At 35.6% G+C, this 23,467-nt stretch overlaps 1 protein-coding gene across 1 annotated transcript; it reads left to right on the top strand.

The window, feature by feature from the left end:
• Nucleotides 1-19,462: 19,462 nt before the first annotated feature.
• On the top strand, nucleotides 19,463-22,577 carry LOC141606992 (jasmonoyl--L-amino acid synthetase JAR4-like). The gene is made up of 5 exons (XM_074426371.1): nucleotides 19,463-19,472; nucleotides 20,366-20,648; nucleotides 20,740-20,841; nucleotides 21,038-21,828; nucleotides 22,033-22,577. The coding sequence occupies exons 1-5, from the start codon at nucleotides 19,463-19,465 to the stop codon at nucleotides 22,575-22,577; spliced, it is 1,731 nt and encodes a 576-aa protein (XP_074282472.1).
• Nucleotides 22,578-23,467: the final 890 nt, after the last annotated feature.

Here is a 23,467-nt window from a genome sequence, read left to right as displayed (position 1 = left end):
TCATTTTAATGAAACTAAAGATACTATGAAGCTGTTAAAAATAATCAAATGTATTGTGTCTAGCTTTAAAGTTGTTGAGCTCTTGCTACTGTTGGTGTTCTTCAGTATCTATCTTTAACTCGTCCCGACATCTATTTTTACGTCAATAAATTGCCCCGGTTCATGCAATATCCACACTCCCTCATTGGCTTGCTTTAAAGCGTCTTTTACGTTATTTAAAAGGGTTTATTTCTCATGCTATTATGCTTTAGGGTTAGAGTCCTCCGCTTCTTCGTGCTTACTGTGACGCGGTTGGACGGGTGATAAGAACGATTATGTGTTGACTACTGGTTACATTATTATCTTGATCGTAATCCGGTCTCCCGATCATCTAATAAGCAACATGCTCTCTCTCGTTTATCACTTGGGTTCAATCGCTTCTTCATGAGCTTCGTATGACTCCTTCTGGTTCTCCGGTTATTTTATGAGACAATCTGTGGCACACAGTGTTCTGCCAATCCTGTCTTTCACTCACGAATGAAGCATTTTGCTTTAAGTTTTTATTTCGTGCAACACGGTACTCTTCGTGTTCAATATATTTCAGAGGACGATCAACTTTACGATGCTCTCTCTAATCTCCTTGCTCATGCGCGCCTTACTTCATTAATCTCCAAGATTGGCCTTTTCCAAGGAGTGTCCATCTTGTGGGAGCGTATTAAGGATATTACGTAAATATTATTTTTGTAGTTATTTGACATATATTTTTTTATATCTTTTAGATATTACGTATAGGTTTTGTTAGAGCATGCAAACGGGTTGGGTAATACCCAAACGGGGGAGAAACGGATCACTCGACAACACAAGCGAGGTTCCATCCTAAAACCAATTGGTTATAGGAGGAGTAGCCCTCTTGATTATAAACTAGTCCAATCTCTCTTTCTCCAACAATGTGGGACAACCTCATATGTAGGTGGTTTATATTCCAACACGCCCTCTCATATGTGAGGTCCCACCGAAACCCAGGGTGAAACAATGAGAGCACACCGATGTGAGAATTAACGAATCCTCAAAGAGGCCCACCACCAGTGACATCTTTTAAGTCAAGTTTAAATTCTAAACCCAGGACAAAACCAACCTCGGGCTCTGAGCCTCTGATACCATGTCAGAACATGCAAACGAAAGGTTTTACTTTCCATATCTTGTAGTATAGCTAGCTTGATCGTCAAGGCTTATGGTTGTATACATACGTTTCCTTGTGTTAATATCAAATCATCCAATTCATAGTCAAAATTCTACACTATCAACCAGGCTGATAATGAGCCAAGCTAAGCCGAGTTGAATATGAGTTTGGCCTTACTCGACTTGTTCTCATGAAACAAAACTCAAGGTCGAACAAATCTCGAACTCGCCCGAACTTGAAAAAAATGAACTCATAAACATGCTCGCGAGTAGTAGTAGTAGTAGTAGTATTGTAATGACAATAAGAGTTGTAATATAATAATAATAATAATTATCAGTACGAGTAGTAAACGCGCTTTTTTTTTGGTGTGATGGCGTGGGAAATAATCTGTATACTTCCCTTAATTTAGAAGGATTATAACGAATTTAACAAAGATGATTAAAGGTCATAAACAAAATACATAAACAAAGTATAAGGATTCAGAATTAACCTTCGGTCCTAGCAAATATGGCCTAAGAACAATATCAAAATTGATATTCACCTATTAGTTGCACCCAAGACGATATGAGATATGCCCTTTGATTATGCTAGAATCGATCTAAAATTTTCTGTAAAATTTAGTTGTTTTTGTGTTCTTGTGATGAGAGAGAGAGAGGAGGCAAGGTCAAGAAAAAGCATTAGGGTAGAAATAATTCTCTACCTTTCTTTTTATACAGACCGAAATTTGGAGTCAATTAGGAAAGAAAAGTCCTTCCTAATTTTCGGCCAAACTGACCAAAATAAGGAGATTATTCTCCTTATTTTTGGTCTTTCCAAAAATATATAATATGTGTTGAATTGTCATCTAGTGAGGATCGAACCCAAGACCTCTTGGTTTGTGTACCCTGACTATTACCACTATGACACATTCATCTTGTTGATATTAAATACAACTGATTATATTTAATTACGAATTAACAGATTAATTCGTCCAAGCTAATATTATATACATTTAATTAAATATAACTTATTATATTTAATTTACGAATTGACAGTTAATTCGTCTCAACTAATATTATTTAATTTTCATTAAATAATTATCTCATCAACACATTGACTAACTTTTTAGTCATATTGGGCATCAATGTGATTATATTTCTATAACCAAATTTCTCAAACACATCCTATAGGTGTGACCTTTAGGGACCAGTTGATCACCGCCATCTGTATGATAATAACGTCAAACTTTCTAGCAAGCCAACCGTTATTAGGTAAACGTTAATCAACTGATTAAATATACGAAGTATAACCTTGTGAACCTGTAAGAGATTTACAAATGTTATCACACTAATTTGTGGAGGGCACAAGCTCCAACAAACTCCCACTTGTCCTCACAAGTGTATGTGCGATAACCGATTCTCATATCCTATAAAATTTCTCCCACTCAATGTAAAACAATTTGCAAATCCGAATTCACAAAGGTCATATTTTACAAGCGATCAATATCAAGAGTGGTTTCCCCGACTAGAGAGTAACTTAACTGATAAACGAAACAACATTCGAGCATGGCCATGCATTTCAGTTACAACTCCTCGAGTGGCCCTGAGAAAAAACTATACCTGATAAGGGTTGGATATTTTCCTCAACTCGAATCCTGCAGATGTAAGCACAGTATGAAATGACCCAGAAAAAATCTACTTAGCCTCCAGTTACGGCAGACCGTGAGAAAGAAACCAAAGTCACCTAAAAACTGCCTTAATCTCAAGAGACAATCGATAGTCAAAAGAATCGACTCTAGGAACACAATGGATGTCCTATCCACGACCTGGCACCGAATGTTTTTAAACATTTAGGACTCCATTACGTTGTCACAAAAAGTTGTCCTACGAGGTATCGTCATAATCTCGTATCTGTGATCGATCAGTCAACCGTTTGACTTATGGTTCGTTGAACCCACCATCAATCGACTGCACAATATAATAGCCGGAGTTATCAGCTCACATTGGCGATTACGGACCAAAACAAATATAATGTAATTCAGTTCACTTTGTGGCGTTCAATGTTGTCAGTACAATCCACATGAAAAACAAAATATTATATATAAAACGATGAAGTTATAAATAGTATATGAAAAAGATAATGTAATAAATCCATAATCAAGTACTACAACTCAGGAACATGTTTAATTCCCATGGAATTAACATGCCCTATATGCTTATCATAATTCAACGGTTTGGTGAGAGGATCCGCGATGTTATCATCCGTCGCAATCTTCTCAATCACTATCTCTTCTTGCTCCACGTAATCACGGATCAGGTGAGCCTTCCGAAGTACATGTCTAGATTTGTTGCTAGACTTTGGCTCCTTAGCCTGGAAGATGGCACCTCTATTGTCACAATAGATGGTGATCGGGTCATTCGAACTAGGAACTACCGAAAGCCCTTGTAAGAATTGACGCATCCATATCGCTTCCTTTGCTGCCTCCGAAGCGGCATAGTACTCGGATTCAGTAGTAGAATCTGCTACAACACTCTGTTTGGAACTCTTCTAGCTGATCGCAACACCATTAAGAGTGAAGACGAACCCGGACTGAAATTATGAATCATCTCGATCCGTTTGGAAGCTAGCATCTGCGTAACCGGTTGCGCATAGCTTAGTATCGCCTCCATAAGTCAATACCCAATCCTTAGTCCTCCGTAGGTACTTGAGGATATTTTTGACTGTTATCCAGTGTGTTTCACCTGGAGTCTTTTGGTACCGACTCGTCATACTCAATGCATATGCCACGTCTGGACGTGTGCATATCATGGCATACATGATCGATCCTATTGCAGAAGCATAAGGAACACGACTCATGCGCTCAATACCTTCGGGCGTCGTGGGTGATCGAGACTTGCTCAACTGCATCCCAGTCGTCATAGGAAGGTTCCCCTTCTTGGAGTTGGTCATGCTGAACCTCTCAAGAACCTTATCTAGATAAGACTCCTGACAAAGTGATAACGTCCGTCGTGATCTATCTCTGTAGATACGGATTCCCAAAATGCGCTGTGCCTCACCCAGATATTTCATCTGGAAATGGTTCTTCAACCATTCTTTAACCGAAGAAAGGAGAGGAATGTCATTCCCAATCAAGAGTATGTCATCGACATACAATATCAAAAATACAATCTTGCTCCCACTCGACTTGATATATAAGCATGGTTCTTCGACCGATCGAGTGAAACCATACTCTTTTATCACTCGGTCGAAACGATGATTCCAACTCCGAGAAGCTTGCTTAAGTCCATAAATGGAACGCTTAAGCTTGCATACTTTCTTAGGATGTTTAGGATCTATGAAACCTTCGGGTTGCACCATGTACAACTCTTCCTCCAAATAACCGTTTAAGAAGGCGATTTTCACATCCATTTGCCAAATCTCATAATCATGAAATGCGGCAATCGCTAAGATTATCCGAATGGAACGTAACATGACTAAAGGTGCAAAAATCTCATCATAATGCAATCCTTGCACTTGAGTGAAACCTTTTGCCACAAGTCGTGCCTTATAGATATCTGGTTGCGCGTCTACAGAACACTTTATTTTGTAAAGCCATTTGCACTGTAGAGGTTTTACCTTATTAGGTAAATCAACTAGATCCCAAACGTTATTCTCATACATGGAGTCCATCTCGGATTCCATGGCTTCAAGCCATAGCTTTGAGTCGGAACAGGCCATAGCACCTTTATAGGTTGCGGGTTCATTACTTTCTAGAAGTAAAATGTCATTCTCCTCGACCATACCAATGTATCTGTCCGGAGGATGAGAGTCTCTACCCGACCTCCTAGGTTCCTCAGGAATATTAACCGTATCATCAGTTGGAGGTACAGCTTCCTCCATCTATTCCTCGGTCGTTGGTTCTGGAATCTCCGACAGCTCGAAGGTTCTATTACTCGTCTTGTTCTCGAGAAATTCTTTCTCTAAGAACGTCGCACTAGCCGCAACAAAAACTCGATGTTCGGTGGGCGAATAGAAGTAATGACCAAATGTTCCTTTTGGATAACCTATAAAGTATGTCTTGACCGATCGCGGGCCGAGCTTATCCTCGTGTCGCCACTTGACATAAGCCTCGCAGCCCCAAACCCGAATAGAAGTAATGACCAAATGTTCCATATTTCATATGGAGTCTTGTCGACAGCTTTAGACGGACTTCGGTTAAGTATAAGAGCAGCTGACAAAAGAGCATAACCCCGTAATGATTCAGGCACTACGGTGTGACTCATCATGGATCGAACCATATCAAGTAAGGTTCGATTTCTCCGTTCGGACACACCATTCAATTGAGGTGTTCCAGGTGGAGTTAACTGCAAAACGATTCCACGATCTTTGGTGTTGATCAAACTCATTTGAAAGATATTCGCCACCCCGATCCGAACGAAGTGCTTTAATCTTTCTACCGAGTTGGTTTCTGTATGCCCTATTCGGTATTCCTTGAATTTCTCAAAGGACTCACTTTTATGCTTCATTAAGTAGACATATCCGTATCTACTCAAATCGTCCGTGAAAGTGATAAAATATCTATAGTCATCTCTAGCGGTAATTGACATAGGTCCACATACGTCCGTATGTATGAATCCTAATAGGTCACCAGCGCGCATTCCAACACCTTTGAAGGAAATTCGAGTCATCTTGCCAATGAGACATGATTCACACGTGCCATATGCAGAAAATCCGAATGAGGGAATAGTCCCATTATCGACGAGTTTCTTTACGCGTTTCTCATTTATGTGTCCCATTCGACAATGTCATAGATAAGTTTGATCTTTGTCACCAACCTTTAATTTCTTATTATTCATGTGTAATACTTCCGTGGTTTGATCTAAGATATAAATTCCATTCATGGAAACTGCTTTACCATAAATCATTTCATCAAAAGAGAAAATACAACTATTATCCTTTATTGAAAATGTAAAACCGTCTTTAGCAAGTACGAAAACTGAAATAATATTCTTAGATAAACTGGGTACATAGTAACAGTTATTTAAAGATAACTCGAAACCACTAGGGAGTTGGATTACATATGTTCCCTTCGAGGCAGCAGCAACTCGTGCTCCATTCCCGACTCGCAGGTCCACATCACCTTTTTCGAGAGGTATGATGTTCTTTAGGCCCTGCAAATGATTACACAGATGAGAACCACAACCAGTATCTAGTAACCAAGTTCCGAAACTTGCATGATGAAGAGTCTATTGATCCAAAATACTCAAGAGGGGAGGGGGGGGGGGGGGGGGGGGGGGGTGAATTGAGGATTTAAAACTTTTTAAAGCTTTTTCGATTGTGCGTATGTAATTGATTATTTAAAGTTTATTGATTAAACTTTAACTAATCAACTAACGATTGTAAGCAAAGTAAACGAAAGAACGAAATAAGAAGAGACACACGGATTTTTGAAGTGGTTCAGTTTCACAAGTCGAAACCTACGTCCACTATTCTCGATTAATAAATTTAGTACCTTTCTACGGATTACAAATTTACTAACCCAACTCGTACAACTAACTCTAGCTGTAACTCAATGAGTACCGTTAAATACTCGAGTGACTAACTTACGCTAATAAGAAAGCACTAATGATTCTAACAAAGGTTCACGTTAATGAACAAGTTAAGAAATCAACTAAGCACTATTATCTTATAACGATAAATGAAGAACAAGTATGCGAGTTTTGTAACACACGACCTTTCAAAATTTGCAAATCGGTTTTCGCTAAAAACACACGGTTTGCACTTTAAAATATGAAAACAATTTTTATGCTTAAGGTCTCTCATTTAGATGTCGTAAATAGCAAAGTATTTATAGGCAAGGAAGATGTAGGCTACACGGTTTCTACAAAAACCCTAATAGCCGAAATAATAAGATATAATTACAAACTATATCTTCTTATTATCTCTTTCCTAAAATCCATAAAAGATAATAAAGAATATTCTAAAGGATAGAATATAATCTTTCCAAATATTATCTTTACTATAAATTCTAAGATTATGATAAGATTTCCTAAAACAGGAATATCTTTTACCATAAACAAATATATTAAGTAAGATATACAAGATATGTAAAGATTTAATTATAGAATAAAATCTTTACCTAATATCCCTTAGGCAACACGGCATAACACGGCTCATAGGCTCGTGAACCATGCAAACCCTAATCTTAGTATATAATTAGAATTTAGGTTTTAGGAGAGGCTAGATGGAAACCCTAATTGATAGTAAAGTTCAACTCATAAGTTGATCCAATAACCATCAATTAACGCTAACAATAAAACCGGACTCCTCACTAAACCAGGCTTTTATACAATAAATACTTTCATTAAAACATATAAAATAAACTTTAAGAAATTGTAAAACAATTTTCGAACCATTTAAAAGTCGTGTATAAAAACTCAGCATTTCAATGTTATAGTAGATGAGCTATAACATTGAGCTCTTTTACTAGTAATGTTATAGCTGCAAAGCTATAACTTTACTAATTAAGAAACTCATTCTTTGATTACCATTACGAGATAATCACCTATACTATTCTAATCTTCAAGGAGATCTTCGAGTATAGGCTACATCATCATCCAAGCTTGATTAATCTTCTAGACTAACTTCGTCTTCACATAATACTTGAATGAATCTTTGAATTGTTTGATCTTGAATGAAAGCTTGAACTTCTCATGTAATCGTCACAATCCTCTTTGTTGCTCGTAATAGGTTAATGCTAAAACACTTAACAAACGATTACACGCAACAAGTATATAAGATGTAAAACACCTTGACATCATCAAAACATAAACATATAAGTTATATGGTCCAACAAATTCCCCCTTTTTGATGATGGCAAATCTCCTAAAATTGTGACTAATTAAAAAGTTCCCCCTCAATATAATACTGTTATCTTGATAATAAAGATTAACGCAAGATCAAGACAATTTTTCAAAAACCGAAACTTTAAGGACTCTAAGAGACAATTGGTCTTGACAAGGAGCAAGCTTAGGTAGATGCTTACTATAGACGTTCTTTCCCCCTCTTGACATCATCGAAAAGTTAAGAACAAATCAAAAATGACTAGAATAATATAAGACGAGAAAAGAGATAAAAACGCCATAAGAAATAAAGGAACACGCAAGACTAGAAGCATCCAAAAGATAATTAACATACAAACTAAGAATTAAATATGTCTAAAGCCAAAGTGGGCCGAATGATCACATGTCTAATAGAACACTTGGGCTATAACCACAAGTGTATTGCCAAAATGGGCCGAATAAGAGTTTGATTAACACACCACTAGATGAAAATAAAATAAAAGCTAATTAAGGTAAGGGCTAATGAGGGTAGGACGAGAGGAAGTCAGATGTTGCGGGTCTTATACGGGTTCACGTAGTCGGGTCTAGTACGGTGCTCCAAAGCATCCAGACGGTCGAAAGAGCTCCTAACCAACTGTGAAAGAGTACCAATGCTCCTCTCAAAATTAAGCACCTTCAAGGAAAGAGCCTTTGTAGCTTCCAACGTAAGAGCTTGATCTCCCGCCATCGCTTTCCCGTGCATCACCAAAGCACCACCCTGACTCGTAAGGAAAGTGAGACGATCACCGTGTGGGAACACTTCCCCACGTATAGCCTTCAGCTCCCTCTCAAAACCCGATAATCTCTTGTCCACATCCTCCATCCACGAGTACACCCGACTAGCATCCAAACCCGAGTCTAAAGACCGAGATGGTCCAACCCGTGACAATGCCGTAGCCAAACTAGTCGAATGCTCCTCGAATTTCTGCATTAAACCACTCATAAATCCTTCCAACTTCGACTCAATAGCTCCTAAACCCGAATCCACCGGGACTTTCTCAACATCCTTTGCAAGTTGTAATTCGGGTCCATCAACAACAAGACCCATTAGCTTGATTAACTTGTCACACATACAATCTCTAGCACTAACACCGTAACTGTCAGGTCCGATCACTTGTTTAATTTCCAACAAACGAGATATCCACATACCATATAAACATTCCTTTTTCGGTGGCTTTCAAGAATAACGTTGCTAGTTCCTTCAATAATAATGCGACAACTATCAGTATGAAAAACTACTTTGTTACCTTTGTCGCATAGTTGAGATATGCTTAGCAAGTTGTGTTTTAGGCCATCTACGAGATAAACGTCACTTATTGCGTGAGACTTAGAGATTCCGATTTTGCCAACGCCGATTACTTTTCCCTTTTTGTTGTCCCCGAACGTCACTTTTCCTCCGTTGAAGGGTTTAAGTGAAAGAAACAGATTCTTATCTCCGGTCATGTGTCTCGAGCATCCACTGTCAAGATACCATTGATTATTTTCTTTCACCTCTTCCTGCATAAAAGATTAGATACAGTTTTTAGGTACCCAAGCTAAGTTGGGTCCCTTATGATTAGTTACTCTATAAACTAGATCCTTTCGAATCCAGACTTATCTAATAACCATTTTTCTAACTTTTGGCATGGGAGGAGTTCTAGGGTTAGGGTTTTCTCTAGGTCTCGGAACTTCTCTAGGTCTCGGAATTTCTTTAGGTCTCTCTGGACTAGTTGCCTTGTGAATAGGTTTACTGGGTTGAGATTTACAAGGGCTTTTTGAAGTGCTAGGTTTCTTAGAGTGGTCAAAGGCCATGTCATAGAACCAATGAAATTTATTGTTCCTTTCTTCATTAGGTTCGTTAGTGGAAGTTTCCTTATCCTCGTCAACTGTGTCAATAGTTTTGGCATGTTCGGCATTTTTTCGTAAATCATGAGCCTTTTTGACACAATTGATTTGGATGTGACCCGTATGACCACAGTAATTGCAAATCAAATATTCAGGAAGATCAGCATACTTCCTTTTTCTAAAGTCAAAATCCGAAGGTGTTGATTTGCATTTAGAGTGATCTCTACGGCTGTAGCACTCATGTCCTAACCCCATCTTCATATTATTGTCGGATTGTTCGGTTAGGAAGTTTAGGACTTTTGTGCTACCTTCCCATTTGTCATGGACTTTTCTAGCGTGTAGAAGTAGGTCTTTTAGGGTTTTGATTTCCTCTTGACATTTCGTGTGATCTACATCATTGTCCTTTTTAAAGTTGTCACGAAAGTCTTGGAATCGTTTGTTAAGAATGAACACAACATCGGTGTGGTGTTTCTTAACATTGATCATATCGGTCTTAGATTCTTCCAATTGCTTTGAAAGAGAATCTATCTCTTTCTTTTGATCCAAGATCACTTCTTCATTAGATGTGACCTTAGTTTCCAAAAGTTCTTTGACTTTTCTAAGTTCTAAAGTTATAGCTTCATTAGCTATAACTTTGGCTTGAAGGTGCTTGATGTTAAGCTTTAGATCGGAAGTTATAGCTTCATTAGCTATAACTTTGGACTCTAATTCCTTCTTTTCAGCCATAGTAGAATCTAATGTTGTAGTTTTCTCAGCTATAACTTTAGATTTCAACTTCTTAGCTTTAGTCTTGAGAGTATGATTCTCTTCCGCGATTTCGAGAATCTGTTCCTTTAGATCTTTCAATTCCAGATCCTGTTCGTGACACTTATCAAGAGATTGTTCAAAGAATTCAATTAAAGCACTTTTAGACAATTTCCTAACACGTTTCTTAAGCTCAAGGTAACTTACCTCTTCATCATCGTCTTCGTCCGATTCTCCAAGAAAGCAATAGTTTGAGTGAGAATTTGTGCTTTCATCGTCGCTGTCGGAGATTAGGTCAAGACTAACACTGCTAAGACAAAGGTTTGCTACTTCGTCGTCTTCATATTCCTCGTCATCTTCTGAGTCAAGGTTTCCCCAACACGAAGCCATCATAACTTGCTTGAATTCTCTCTTTGTCTTCTCACGTTTTGTCTTGTCCTTTATCTTCTCCCATGTTGGACAATCTTTGATCATGTGATCAGATTCTCCACACTTGAAGCAACCTCTATTTGCGAAGGACGACTTTGAGTCATTAACCTTTTTGTTGAATAACTTGTTGTTATTGTTGTTATAGGATGATTTTGTTTGTTTATTTCGAAAATTTTTATTTTTAAAACGTCGTGCAAACAAGACAGTTTCATCCTCTAGGTCAGAGTCCACTTCTTCGCTCTTTAAAGTCATACTCTTGTTGCGACTTTGATCAGCGTCGTCTTTGTTAAGAGTAATTTCATGGGCCATGAGAGCACCTATGAGTTCTTGATAGGATAGGGTTTCAAGATCTCGTGATTCCTCCATTGCAGTGACCTTAGCACGCCACTTCTTAGTAAGGCTCCTGAGAACCTTTCTAGCAATGTCCTCAGTACTGAATTTCCTACTTAGGTTTTTCAGTTCGTTTATGATGCTTGAAAACCTTGCAGACATGCTATCTAACGACTCATTAGGCTCCATAATGAATAGCTCATATTTTTGCATAAACAAATCAATTCGGTGCTTCCTAACAATGAAAGTACCTTCATAAGCTAATTCGAGCCCATCCCATATCTCCTTGGCCATGGAACAAGAAGAGAACCGATCAAACTCAGTAGAGGTCATTCCGTTTTGCAGGAGACTTATTGCTTTGGAGTTTTTCTCAGCCTTCTTGTAGTCGGCCTCGACATAGTCCTCTTCTTTCTTTTCATAGGTAGTGCCTTCCTCGGATGCAACAAGAATTTTGTGTGGTCCGTTTTGAATAATCCTCCAGCACTCCCAATCGTGTCCTTTCACATAGTGAGTCATCATGTTTTTCCACAATCCGTAATTCTTCCCATCAAAGACGGGACACTTGAGATATTTGGAATCCATTTATCACGTGATAGGCAGCGGAATATAAAACAGTAAGATAAATGAAAAATAAGATAGATCAGCCTCTTTGCGGTTAGGCAATCAAGAGCACGAGGCTCTGATACCAATTGAAGAGTCTATTGATCCAAAATACTCAAGAGGGGGGGGGGGGTGAATTGAGGATTTAAAACTTTTTAAAGCTTTTTCGATTGTGCGTATGTAATGATTATTTAAAGTTTATTGATTAAACTTTAACTAATCAACTAACGATTGTAAGCAAAGTAAACGAAAGAACGAAATAAGAAGAGACACACGGATTTTTGAAGTGGTTCAGTTTCACAAGTCGAAACCTACGTCCACTATTCTCGATTAATAAATTTAGTACCTTTCTACGGATTACAAATTTACTAACCCAACTCGTACAACTAACTCTAGCTGTAACTCAATGAGTACCGTTAAATACTCGAGTGACTAACTTACGCTAATAAGAAAGCACTAATGATTCTAACAAAGGTTCACGTTAATGAACAAGTTAAGAAATCAACTAAGCACTATTATCTTATAACGATAAATGAAGAACAAGTATGCGAGTTTTGTAACACGCGACCTTTCAAAATTTGCAAATCGGTTTTCGCTAAAAACACACGGTTTGCACTTTAAAATATGAAAACAATTTTTATGCTTAAGGTCTCTCATTTAGATGTCGTAAATAGCAAAGTATTTATAGGCAAGGAAGATGTAGGCTACACGGTTTCTACAAAAACCCTAATAGCCGAAATAATAAGATATAATTACAAACTATATCTTCTTATTATCTCTTTCCTAAAATCCATAAAAGATAATAAAGAATATTCTAAAGGATAGAATATAATCTTTCCAAATATTATCTTTACTATAAATTCTAAGATTATGATAAGATTTCCTAAAACAGGAATATCTTTTACCATAAACAAATATATTAAGTAAGATATACAAGATATGTAAAGATTTAATTATAGAATAAAATCTTTACCTAATATCCCTTAGGCAACACGGCATAATACGGCTCATAGGCTCGTGAACCATGCAAACCCTAATCTTAGTATATAATTAGAATTTAGGTTTTAGGAGAGGCTAGATGGAAACCCTAATTGATAGTAAAGTTCAACTCATAAGTTGATCCAATAACCATCAATTAACGCTAACAATAAAACCGGACTCCTCACTAAACCAGGCTTTTATACAATAAATACTTTCATTAAAACATATAAAATAAACTTTAAGAAATTGTAAAACAATTTTCGAACCATTTAAAAGTCGTGTATAAAAACTCAGCATTTCAATGTTATAGTAGATGAGCTATAACATTGAGCTCTTTTACTAGTAATGTTATAGCTGCAAAGCTATAACTTTACTAATTAAGAAACTCATTCTTTGATTACCATTACGAGATAATCACCTATATTATTCTAATCTTCAAGGAGATCTTCGAGTATAGGCTACATCATCATCCAAGCTTGATTAATCTTCTAGACTAACTTCGTCTTCACATAATACTTGAATTAATCTTTGAATTGTTTGATCTTGAATGAAAGCTTGAACTTCTCATGTAATCGTCACAATCCTCTTTGTTGCTCGTAATAGGTTAATGCTAAAACACTTAACAAACGATTACACGCAACAAGTATATAAGATGTAAAACACCTTGACATCATCAAAACATAAACATATAAGCTATATGGTCCAACACATGATTAATCTCAATCATATGAATATAAGATGACATACCAACAGGAACGACGCGGCCTGCCTTGATATCCTCACGGTAGACGGGACAGTTCCTCCTCCAATGTCCAGTCTTGTGACAATGGTGGCACTCTATGTCACCGCCCTTGCTCTTTGTCTTGCCCTGTAAGCCACTAGTCTCACCAGGCGCACTCTTACCGTTTCCTGGCTTCTTGAACTTTGGCTTACCTACAGCTAGGTTGCCATGAGCCTTGCCCTTACCTTTACTCTTGTTGTGAATCGTGAGAACATCCTGCTTCATGCTTCCACTCAATTTCATATCCTTCTCGGTCTGTACGAGAAGGGAGTGTAGCTCATAAGGACTCTTTTTCAAGTCATTCATATAGTAGTTCGCCCTGAAAAGGGCAAAACCATCGTGAAGAGAATGAAGCATTCGGTCAATTACAATGCTCTCACTGATTCTACAATTCAGTGTCTCCAGCTTCTCGACATTCTCAATCATGTGCAGAATGTGTGGGCTAACTGGTTGGCCCTTCTGGAGTTTCGCATCAAAGAAGCGACATGTATGCTCATATGTAACGATTCTCGGTGCTTTTGAGAACTCGTTAGTGAGCGTAGTGAAAATCTTGTTTGCACTTTGAGCAATGAAGCGTCTCTGCAAATTGGTTTCCATTGCAAAGATGAGTACGTTCTTTATCGCACCCGCTTCCATAACGAAATCACTATAAGCGAGTGACTCGTTGACTCCTGCATTTGGGCCTGGGTTGACCGGTATTGGCTCAGTTAAATACCTGAGCTTACCGTCAGCAATGGCAGCATTCCGTAGTGCCGCCTCCCAGTCCGCAAAGTTTGACCCATCATTCTTCAGTCGCGTGGACTGATTCATTTGGTCCATGAACACTTTTAGCCAGGATGAACGATCTAGTGTGGCACTAGGCATTGGGATTGCGTTATTTCCAGCCATTTGTTGTAACAGTATTATTGATAATAAACGTGTTCTACACTGTGAAAGAAGAATAAAAATAATAAGCATGTGCATCGTTTTGATTTTAAGTCTAATGAACTAATGTCATAACGCGAAGACTCAAAATATTTATACAATTGACCTCTCTCAAGAATTATATAAATGACCCCAAGACTCAATTCTCTACAAATTTATAAGCTAACCTTTTAGCTAATTCTACCGTTAGAATTCTTGGTCGATAAATTTCTGTAAATTCTATCTTTAGTCCATCACAATCACGAGAAACTCTTCGGACTATGATGTTGAGGTAAACTAAGTCAACACAACTACTTACCCAACGTAGAAGGGGTCATACTAGGCCTACCGACGAAGAAGGGATTCATAGATGTTTGCCCTTATAAAGACTAATCTCAATTTCCGTTTTAGAGGAAGATCCCATCATCTTTATTTAAATTCATTTTAAGTGAACTATAATCTAGCATGCGAGAATGATTAAACTAAAGTGATGGCTTAAAGTCTGTGATATCTGCATGTCCATGAAAACTAACATACAACCTATATGAGTCAATTTTCATGCATTTTAGTAGTAGGTGGTTTGGTTTTAGGCGGAATATGATGCAATTACTAACATGTGAATGAAAAGCAATAATAAAGAAAAAACGTAAAAAACAGTAAAAGTCTTAGTGTGGCCTATCCTATCAAAATGAACAATAAATACAAGTTTGGAATCCATCCTTGGACCCGAGAAGCTTGTCTTGATGTTCCAACTTGATCCATGTAGCGGGAGTGAGCTTGAATCTTCATCTTTAGTCTTCTTTGAAATTACAATAAATAAAATTACATAATTGACCTATTTATTACATTCTAATTTCAAAACCCAAAAGTAAAATAAAGAAGATTCGAGATCTCATAATTACATAAAAAATCATGTTTCCTTCATTACGAAAACATAATTTGACTAAGGCCACACTAAGTATTACAAATTACAACCGATTGCAAAATTAAATACGTAAATAAAATTCATTCATTCGATTCATTCAACAAAATTAAAAAGCATCAACTAAAAATAAATTAAACATACATGACACAATTCCTTAATTATGTTGATTAATTTATCCAAACCACCTATTTAAATTAAATTAAGTGACAATTCCGCAATTTAATCACATTAATTTCATTCTTAACCATATTAAACTTGTAATATGAATTCTATCCGTCAAAATTTTAAACCGCTTTAAAATAACTCGGTATCTTTAAATTGTGAACCGATTCACAATAACTAATTGGCCAAAATAAAATAAAATAAAAACAAAATTCCCCTTTTTATTTTGTCTCGGCAAAAAAATAAAAACAATTTTTTTTTTTTATATCACGGCCGAAATAAAAAAAACAGCCAATTACCTTTTGTTTTCTTTCTTTTCGGCAATTAGGTAACCCAAAAAAAAAACTTTCCATAAATTTTCTTTCGGCAATATGGCAAAAAAAACAAGAAAACAAAACTTTCCTTTTTTTTCTCTCATTCTCGGTTTACCAAAAACAAAAACAATTTTTTTTTTTTTTCGGCAAACCCTAAAATCGACCCCTTTTTTTTCTTTTCTTTTGCGGCAATATGCCCTAAAACAAGATTTGATGACTAAATTGTTTACCTTTGCTATTAGAACATGATTAGCATATGAAACAATAAACATGATTAATTCATATGCCAAAAACTATATAGCAAAAACAATCTTTTTATCATAAACATAACGATTCCATTTAATTTTAACTTAATCTGCATTAAATCAAAAACTATCAATTCTTCACATGATAATTTTAACTGATTATAAACTATAATATGAAAAATAAAATGGAAAAATATCATCAAACTAAAAGAAAAAAACGGCAGGGAAAACGGCACAAAAAAAATTTTCGAACCATAAAAATTTGAAACCCTAATTTTTTTTTTCTCGAAAATCCTATTGTTCACATACAAATTTTATGAAAATCATCAAAATTAAAATCGTAGCCTAAATCTCTGATACCACTTGTGGGAAATAATCTGTATACTTCCCTTAATTTAGAAGGATTATAACGAATTTAACAAAGATGATTAAAGGTCATAAACAAAATACATAAACAAAGTATAAGGATTCAGAATTAACCTTCGGTCCTAGCAAATATGGCCTAAGAACAATATCAAAATTGATATTCACCTATTAGTTGCACCCAAGACGATATGAGATATGCCCTTTGATTATGCTAGAATTGATCTAAAATTTTCTGTAAAATTTAGTTGTTTTGTGTTCTTGTGATGAGAGAGAGGAGGCAAGGTCAAGAAAAAGCATTAGGGTAGAAATAATTCTCTACCTTTCTTTTTATACAGACCGAAATTTGGAGTCAATTAGGAAAGAAAAGTCCTTCCTAATTTTCGGCCAAACTGACCGAAATAAGGAGATTATTCTCCTTATTTTTGGTCTTTCCAAAAATATATAATATGTGTTGAATTGTCATCTAGTGAGGATCGAACCCAAGACCTCTTGGTTTGTGTACCCTCACTATTACCACTATGACACATTCATCTTATTGATATTAAATACAACTGGTTATATTTAAATACGAATTAACAGATTAATTCGTCCAAGCTAACATTATATACATTTAATTAAATATAACTTATTATATTTAATTTACGAATTGTGATTAATTCGTCTCAACTAATATTATTTAATTTTCATTAAATAATTATCTCATCAACACATTGACTAACTTTTTAGTCATATTGGGCATCAATGTGATTATATTTCTATAACCACATTTCTCAAACACATCCTATAGGTGTGACCTTTAGGGGCCAGTTGATCACCGCCATCTGTATGATAATAACGTCAAACTTTCTAGCAAGCCAACCGTTATTAGGTAAACGTTAATCAACTGATTAAATATACGAAGTATACCCTTGTGAACCTGTAAGAGATTTACAAATGTTATCACACTAATTTGTGGAGGACACAAGCTCCAACAGATGGGGTGTCAGTGTGTCACGGCAACCCGTCACATTTATTTTTCCGTCGGCATTCCGTTACAGATCCCATCACACTTTAAAAAGTGCGAGGGTTTTTTAGTCTGTTACATATCGCCCTTCGCAATTCCCGTGTATCCTTGTAGGGAGTAATTAACTGTAACAATAGTGGAAATATTGAAAGTAATAGTAGTAGCAACCGGAGTAGTTGTGAAATTAACAATAGTAGAATGGAAGTAACAGTAACAACAACGAGAAATGTGAAAATAACAGTGGTAACGGGTATATACTGAATATATCTCATTGATGATAAATTTTAGGATTTTTCTACATGGTAATAATCCCGTGCTTTTTCAAATTCTATAAATTAACCGTACTTTTTAAAAAACACATATGATATATCCGTCTAAAGTGAAAGACGGGTCAAATATGCTTAAGATGGTGACATTTTTAAGCTCCACCATGCAACTTGTTGCTTGTCTTAAGCTTAAAGTTGATGGATATTTGGCTCGTCTACAACTACAGACGAATATCTCCGTCTATAATGAGAATTTGTGATACTTTATCAATACTTATTAGCATGGCCTTTTTTATTTTTGCAATGAGTAGATTATACAACCTGTTGTATGAGGTTGTATGATGTAGAATTCGAGTTGTGTACTAAAGTTTTCGAGTTTTGTTTAAAAGAATTTGAGCTATGCCATAAAGTTTTTGAACTCACACATTTAAACATAAAAGAATAAACTCTTATAAAACTCAGAAAAATTACACATAAGCTCAGAGTAATGTATAGTTAATGTATAGGGTTGTACAATGCTTATTATACAACTTGTTGTATATTAGTATTTGTGTTTTTTTTGTTCCGTCAATTTTTTCCGTTAAATAAGTAACGTGGCTAAATGAATTTTGAGATTTTTCACGTGTAACCCTATATTTTTAAAATTTTCACAAATTAACCCTATTTTTGTACAAAACACAAATTCTTAAAAACGTACATCCTTCGTTAATCATTTTTTTCACACCTTTTCACTCGATTCACCCAAAATTTTCAAATCCTACCCTTATCTACCTTCAATTAGCCGATTTTTGAAACAAAAATCTAGTAAGAAATTTCTTTTTCACGTAATTTTTGAAGTCAAGGATTTATAAAATTGTATCCACCCAACTTATCTGTTTTTTTTAATATAATGTTACTATACAACATAGTGTAGGATCTTATTTGTGTGATAGTCTCCCTCACTCCACTTCTATTTTACATTTATTTCCCTTAAATTGATTTTTGTATAACACTATCGTATATTGTAATTTGTTACATATTCCAACCATTCTACCAATACTCTATCATGTATTATTTAAAATTCATGTTGCAAAAATCAAGCAATGATAATTATTGACCAAATCGTATTGTGTAGCTATTATTTTCATTATTAAATACCAATATACCATGGGATACTCCGCATTGTACATCCCTACAACGATCTTATTTGAGATTTTAAATTTTATATATGTTCACGCCGTTGTGCTGAAATGGTTACTAATCCACGAGTCCCCATTTTAGCTAATTTGATTAATTTCCCTTTCTACTTGATCCACTTGTATGACAAATATAGTGTAAAATCATTTATGATTTTTGTTAATTGAATCATTTTCAGGTACGATTGTAGATGTGTAGTGAAATCGCAAACTATATCTTATCTAACTATATACTCTTATCATTGTTTAATATAAATATAGATGTTTCGAATTTAATTAAATTTGTCTATCATCTTCAACAATCTCTATCTGAAGATAAGTCTAAAAAAATCGTAGCTACAAATATTCAAGTATTTGAATAGCTACCCATATTTTTGAACATAAGCCTAAAATACGACTAATATTCGTGTTAGATTATGGAACAAGGTTTAATCTCTCACAACCCTCATTTATTCTGTTTTTTCCAGTTTAATTATCACTTTTAATTTAGTTATTTGCCACAAAATTTATTATTTTTTTCAATTCTAGGTGTAATATTTCGTTCTTAGTTTTATACTTTCATTTAAATTGTTTTTTCCTATTTACCAGGGGCGGATCTGGGGGGGGATAGGGAGGGCAAGTGCCCTCACGTGACAAAAAAATTTTTTTTAAAAAAAAAAAAAAAAAAAAAAATTTTAAAACAAAAAAAAAAAAAAGACGATAAACACAACACAAAGACAGAAATAACATAAACACAAACACAAAAATCAAAATAGAACCATAAAATCAAGACGATATTTGAATTTTAATGTATAAATGTTGTCCGCAAAAATTTTTTTTTTAACTGTGCCCCCCCTTTACCCAAATCCTGGATACGCCGCTGCTATTTACTTATCACTTTTGTTTTAGTTATTTGCCAAATTATTATTATTATTTTCAATTTTAGTTATAATATTTCGTACTTAGTTTCATGCATGTGACAAGTGTTTTTTTGCTCATGAACATTCGCCACTACTAGTATTAGTGGCAGATTTGATGACGAGGGCTCATTAGAGGTCCGAGTAATTAGCCTTATTATAAAATCATTTTACATACCTATTCGAGACTATAAGATACATGCATAATTTTATTTCATGTTATATATATATATATATATATATATATATATATTTTACTCATCCCATAACAACAGTTTGCCCATTTTGTCGTATTTATACATTGTCTTACACAAGATTATTAACTGGCAAATTATTATGTTTAGTGATGATTATGCCAAAAAAATTGCGCCAACTATTTCGTCTTATAATTTCTCTATGGCCGATTTATAATTTTTTGTGCAGGACAACAAAAATTTAACGTTGAGAAAGTAATTGAAGAATTTGAGGAAATAACAAAAAATGCGGGAAAAATTCAAGATGAGACATTGACGAAAATACTTGAAGAAAATGCGGAGGCTGAGTATTTGCAAGAATTAGGAATGAATGGACGAATTGACATTGAAACATTTAAGCAACGTATTCCCCTTGTGACTCATAAGGACCTTGACCCTTATATGCAAAGAATTTTGGAAGGCGATAATTCCCCGATTTTAACCGGCGAACCTCTTACCCAAGTTTCTTTGAGGTAATTAACTTACGAAATAATATACTAATTTTAGATAATATTATTACGAGTACTCAGAAGTCATATTAGTGTTAATTCACTATTTTTGCAGCTCGGGAACAACGCAGGGGAAGCCAAAGTTTGTGCCTTTCAACGATTCACTATTCAGAAATACTGCGCAAATTTTTCAGACTTCTTTTGCATACAGAAACAGGTGCAATTTTTTTTTATTTCATGTAATACAAATTCTCTTTTCGGAATGTACTAACTTTAGACGAGAAAATTTTCACCATTTTATAATAAAAAACTGACCATTTAATGATAAAAGTTTATAAACTGATGATAACTTTTTATCGGGAAATGCTTAAATAAATATATGAAAGCGATTTACTGACAAAACATTTTCTTAGAGAGTTTCCGATTGGAGAAGGGAAAGCATTGAACTTCATTTACGGTAGCAAACAATTCAAAACCAAAGGAGGACTAATAGCAGGAACTGCAACAACAAATGTGTTCCATCACCCATTATATAGTTCAACGATGAAGAGCATGCAATCCCAGAGTTGCAGCCCGAGTGAAGTGATATTCGGGTCGGATTTTCATCAATCTTTATACTGTCATCTTTTATGTGGGTTGTTACATAATGAGGAAATTCAACTTGTGTCGTCGACATTTGCTCATAGCTTAGTTCAAGCATTTGAGACGTTTGAATTAGTTTGGGAAGACTTATGTTCGGATATCCGAGATGGTGTACTGAATAAAAGAGTCACTGACTCGAAAACCAGAGAAGCCATGGGTAGGATCCTGAAGCCGAACCCTGAATTAGCCGAAAAGATACATGAAATATGTTCCGGGTTAAATGAATGGCACGGGTTAATCCCGGCGCTTTTCCCGAATGTAAAGTATGTTTATGGGATAATGACGGGTGCCATGGAGCCTTATGTAGCCCGGTTAAGGCGTTACTTGGGTGGTCTACCTCTTGTTTGTGCTGATTATGGTGCCTCTGAGGGTTGGGTTGCGGTCAATGTACATCCTAATTCGCCCCCTGAATCGGCTACCTTTGTTGTTTTTCCTAATATCGGTTACTTTGAGTTTATCCCATTGTCAAAAGCACTTAACGAAGGTTTGGAGCCTAAGCCGGTTGCGCTAACCGAAGTCAAGGTTGGTCAAGAATATGAGATTGTTGTCACAAACTTTGGAGGTACTGTTTCTTCTTAATTTTCCCAGTTATTTGAAAAATGAAAAATTCGAAAGTTTGTTAACTTTCTAAATTTTTTTGAGTTCTCCTTATATTTACCTTTACCCGTTCGTCCCTGCTGAATTTTTTCACCCTCTAATCATAATACTAGCTCCGCCACTGCATCAAGTCATGAATTGTGTAACAAAATTGAGTTGTACAATGTAGGGTTTTATCGATATCGACTTGGAGACGTAGTCAAGGTAATGGGCTTCTATAACAACACCCCAGAGCTCAAGTTTATACGTCGTCATAACCTTGTACTCAACATCAACATTGATAAGAACACCGAGAAAGACATACAACTTGCTGTTGAAGAGGCAAACAAGTTACTCGTGCCAGAGAAGGTTAATCTTGTCGATTTCACAAGTCGTGTAGACTTGTCGAAAAAACCAGGACATTATGTCATATGCTGGGAGTTAAGCGGAGAGGCTAATGAGAATGTCTTACAAGAGTGTTGCAACTGCTTGGACCGAGCATTTACAAGGGATTTCGGGTATTTAGGTTCACGTAAAGTCGGAAATATTGATCCCCTTGAGTTAAGAATTTTGAGCAAAGGAACATTTCAAAAGATTTTGCAACATTCAATAAGGATGGGTGCGACTGTTAGCCAGTTTAAGGTGCCACGATGCATTGCGTCTAGCAATAAAGCACTCTTAGACATTGTGGATAACAATGTTGCTAAGAGTTACTTTAGCAATGTATTTGGTTGAAATGTAATTTCATACATTGTCAGTTGTCACGGTTATGGACAACATCTTTAATTTAATTTTACGAGTTTAAAAATATTATGAAGTTGTTAAAAACACCGTCTTTATACACAATTATATTTATAGGCTATTTAAGCATTACATCACATAAAGTTAGTTAATTATAAATGTGAAATGAGTAACCAATGAACATATACTTCGTACTGAATAAGAATTAGTATTTCCCATATAATTAACTCTGTATTATTAACATTATCTGCCTATTATATTTTATTCTCTACCTTATTTTTCTCTTCTATACTTTTATTTGTAAAAAGAAAAAACATAAGATTTATGTCTCTTCTTTCCAATCTTCGTTGTATACTTCTACAAAGAACTTTAAAATAGCACCTTTTTTTCCTCAAAAGAAAAATCTACTTTTCTGTTAACACAAATTTAATAAAATGCGTTCACTAGAACGAATTAGCGATCTTGTAAATACTCCCTCCAATCCACACCAAATTCCCCATTTATATTTGGATGGTCTTCGAGGTGCCACTTTGCCCATAATTTTCTTCTTTTAAACGTAGAAAACTTTTACAAAAAGTAAAATTTTGTGAAAGATATTTTCATAACAAAACTAAATATGTAAGTTTTATTTCAAAGATTTATATTTTTGAGTGAATTAACATCAAACTTTCCACCATAAAGCAAATGGGGAGTTTGGCACGGATTAGAGAGAGTACTCTGTAGTGAGAATAAGAGTTAGATAGAGTGATAATAGCTCTCTTATCATCACTATGGAGTTTGAAGTTCGATTCTCACCTGCGACCTAGTACGCTCACTACTCGTACTTCCGAATTTAATCCTTGGTGCGAGCAACTGATGCGCAAAATTCTAAAATGTTGCGTCAT

The sequence above is a fragment of the Silene latifolia genome, chromosome 10 (assembly GCF_048544455.1).
Source record: "Silene latifolia isolate original U9 population chromosome 10, ASM4854445v1, whole genome shotgun sequence".
NCBI lineage: Eukaryota > Viridiplantae > Streptophyta > Magnoliopsida > Caryophyllales > Caryophyllaceae > Silene > Silene latifolia.
This window is presented reverse-complemented; position numbering and strand designations above follow the sequence as displayed.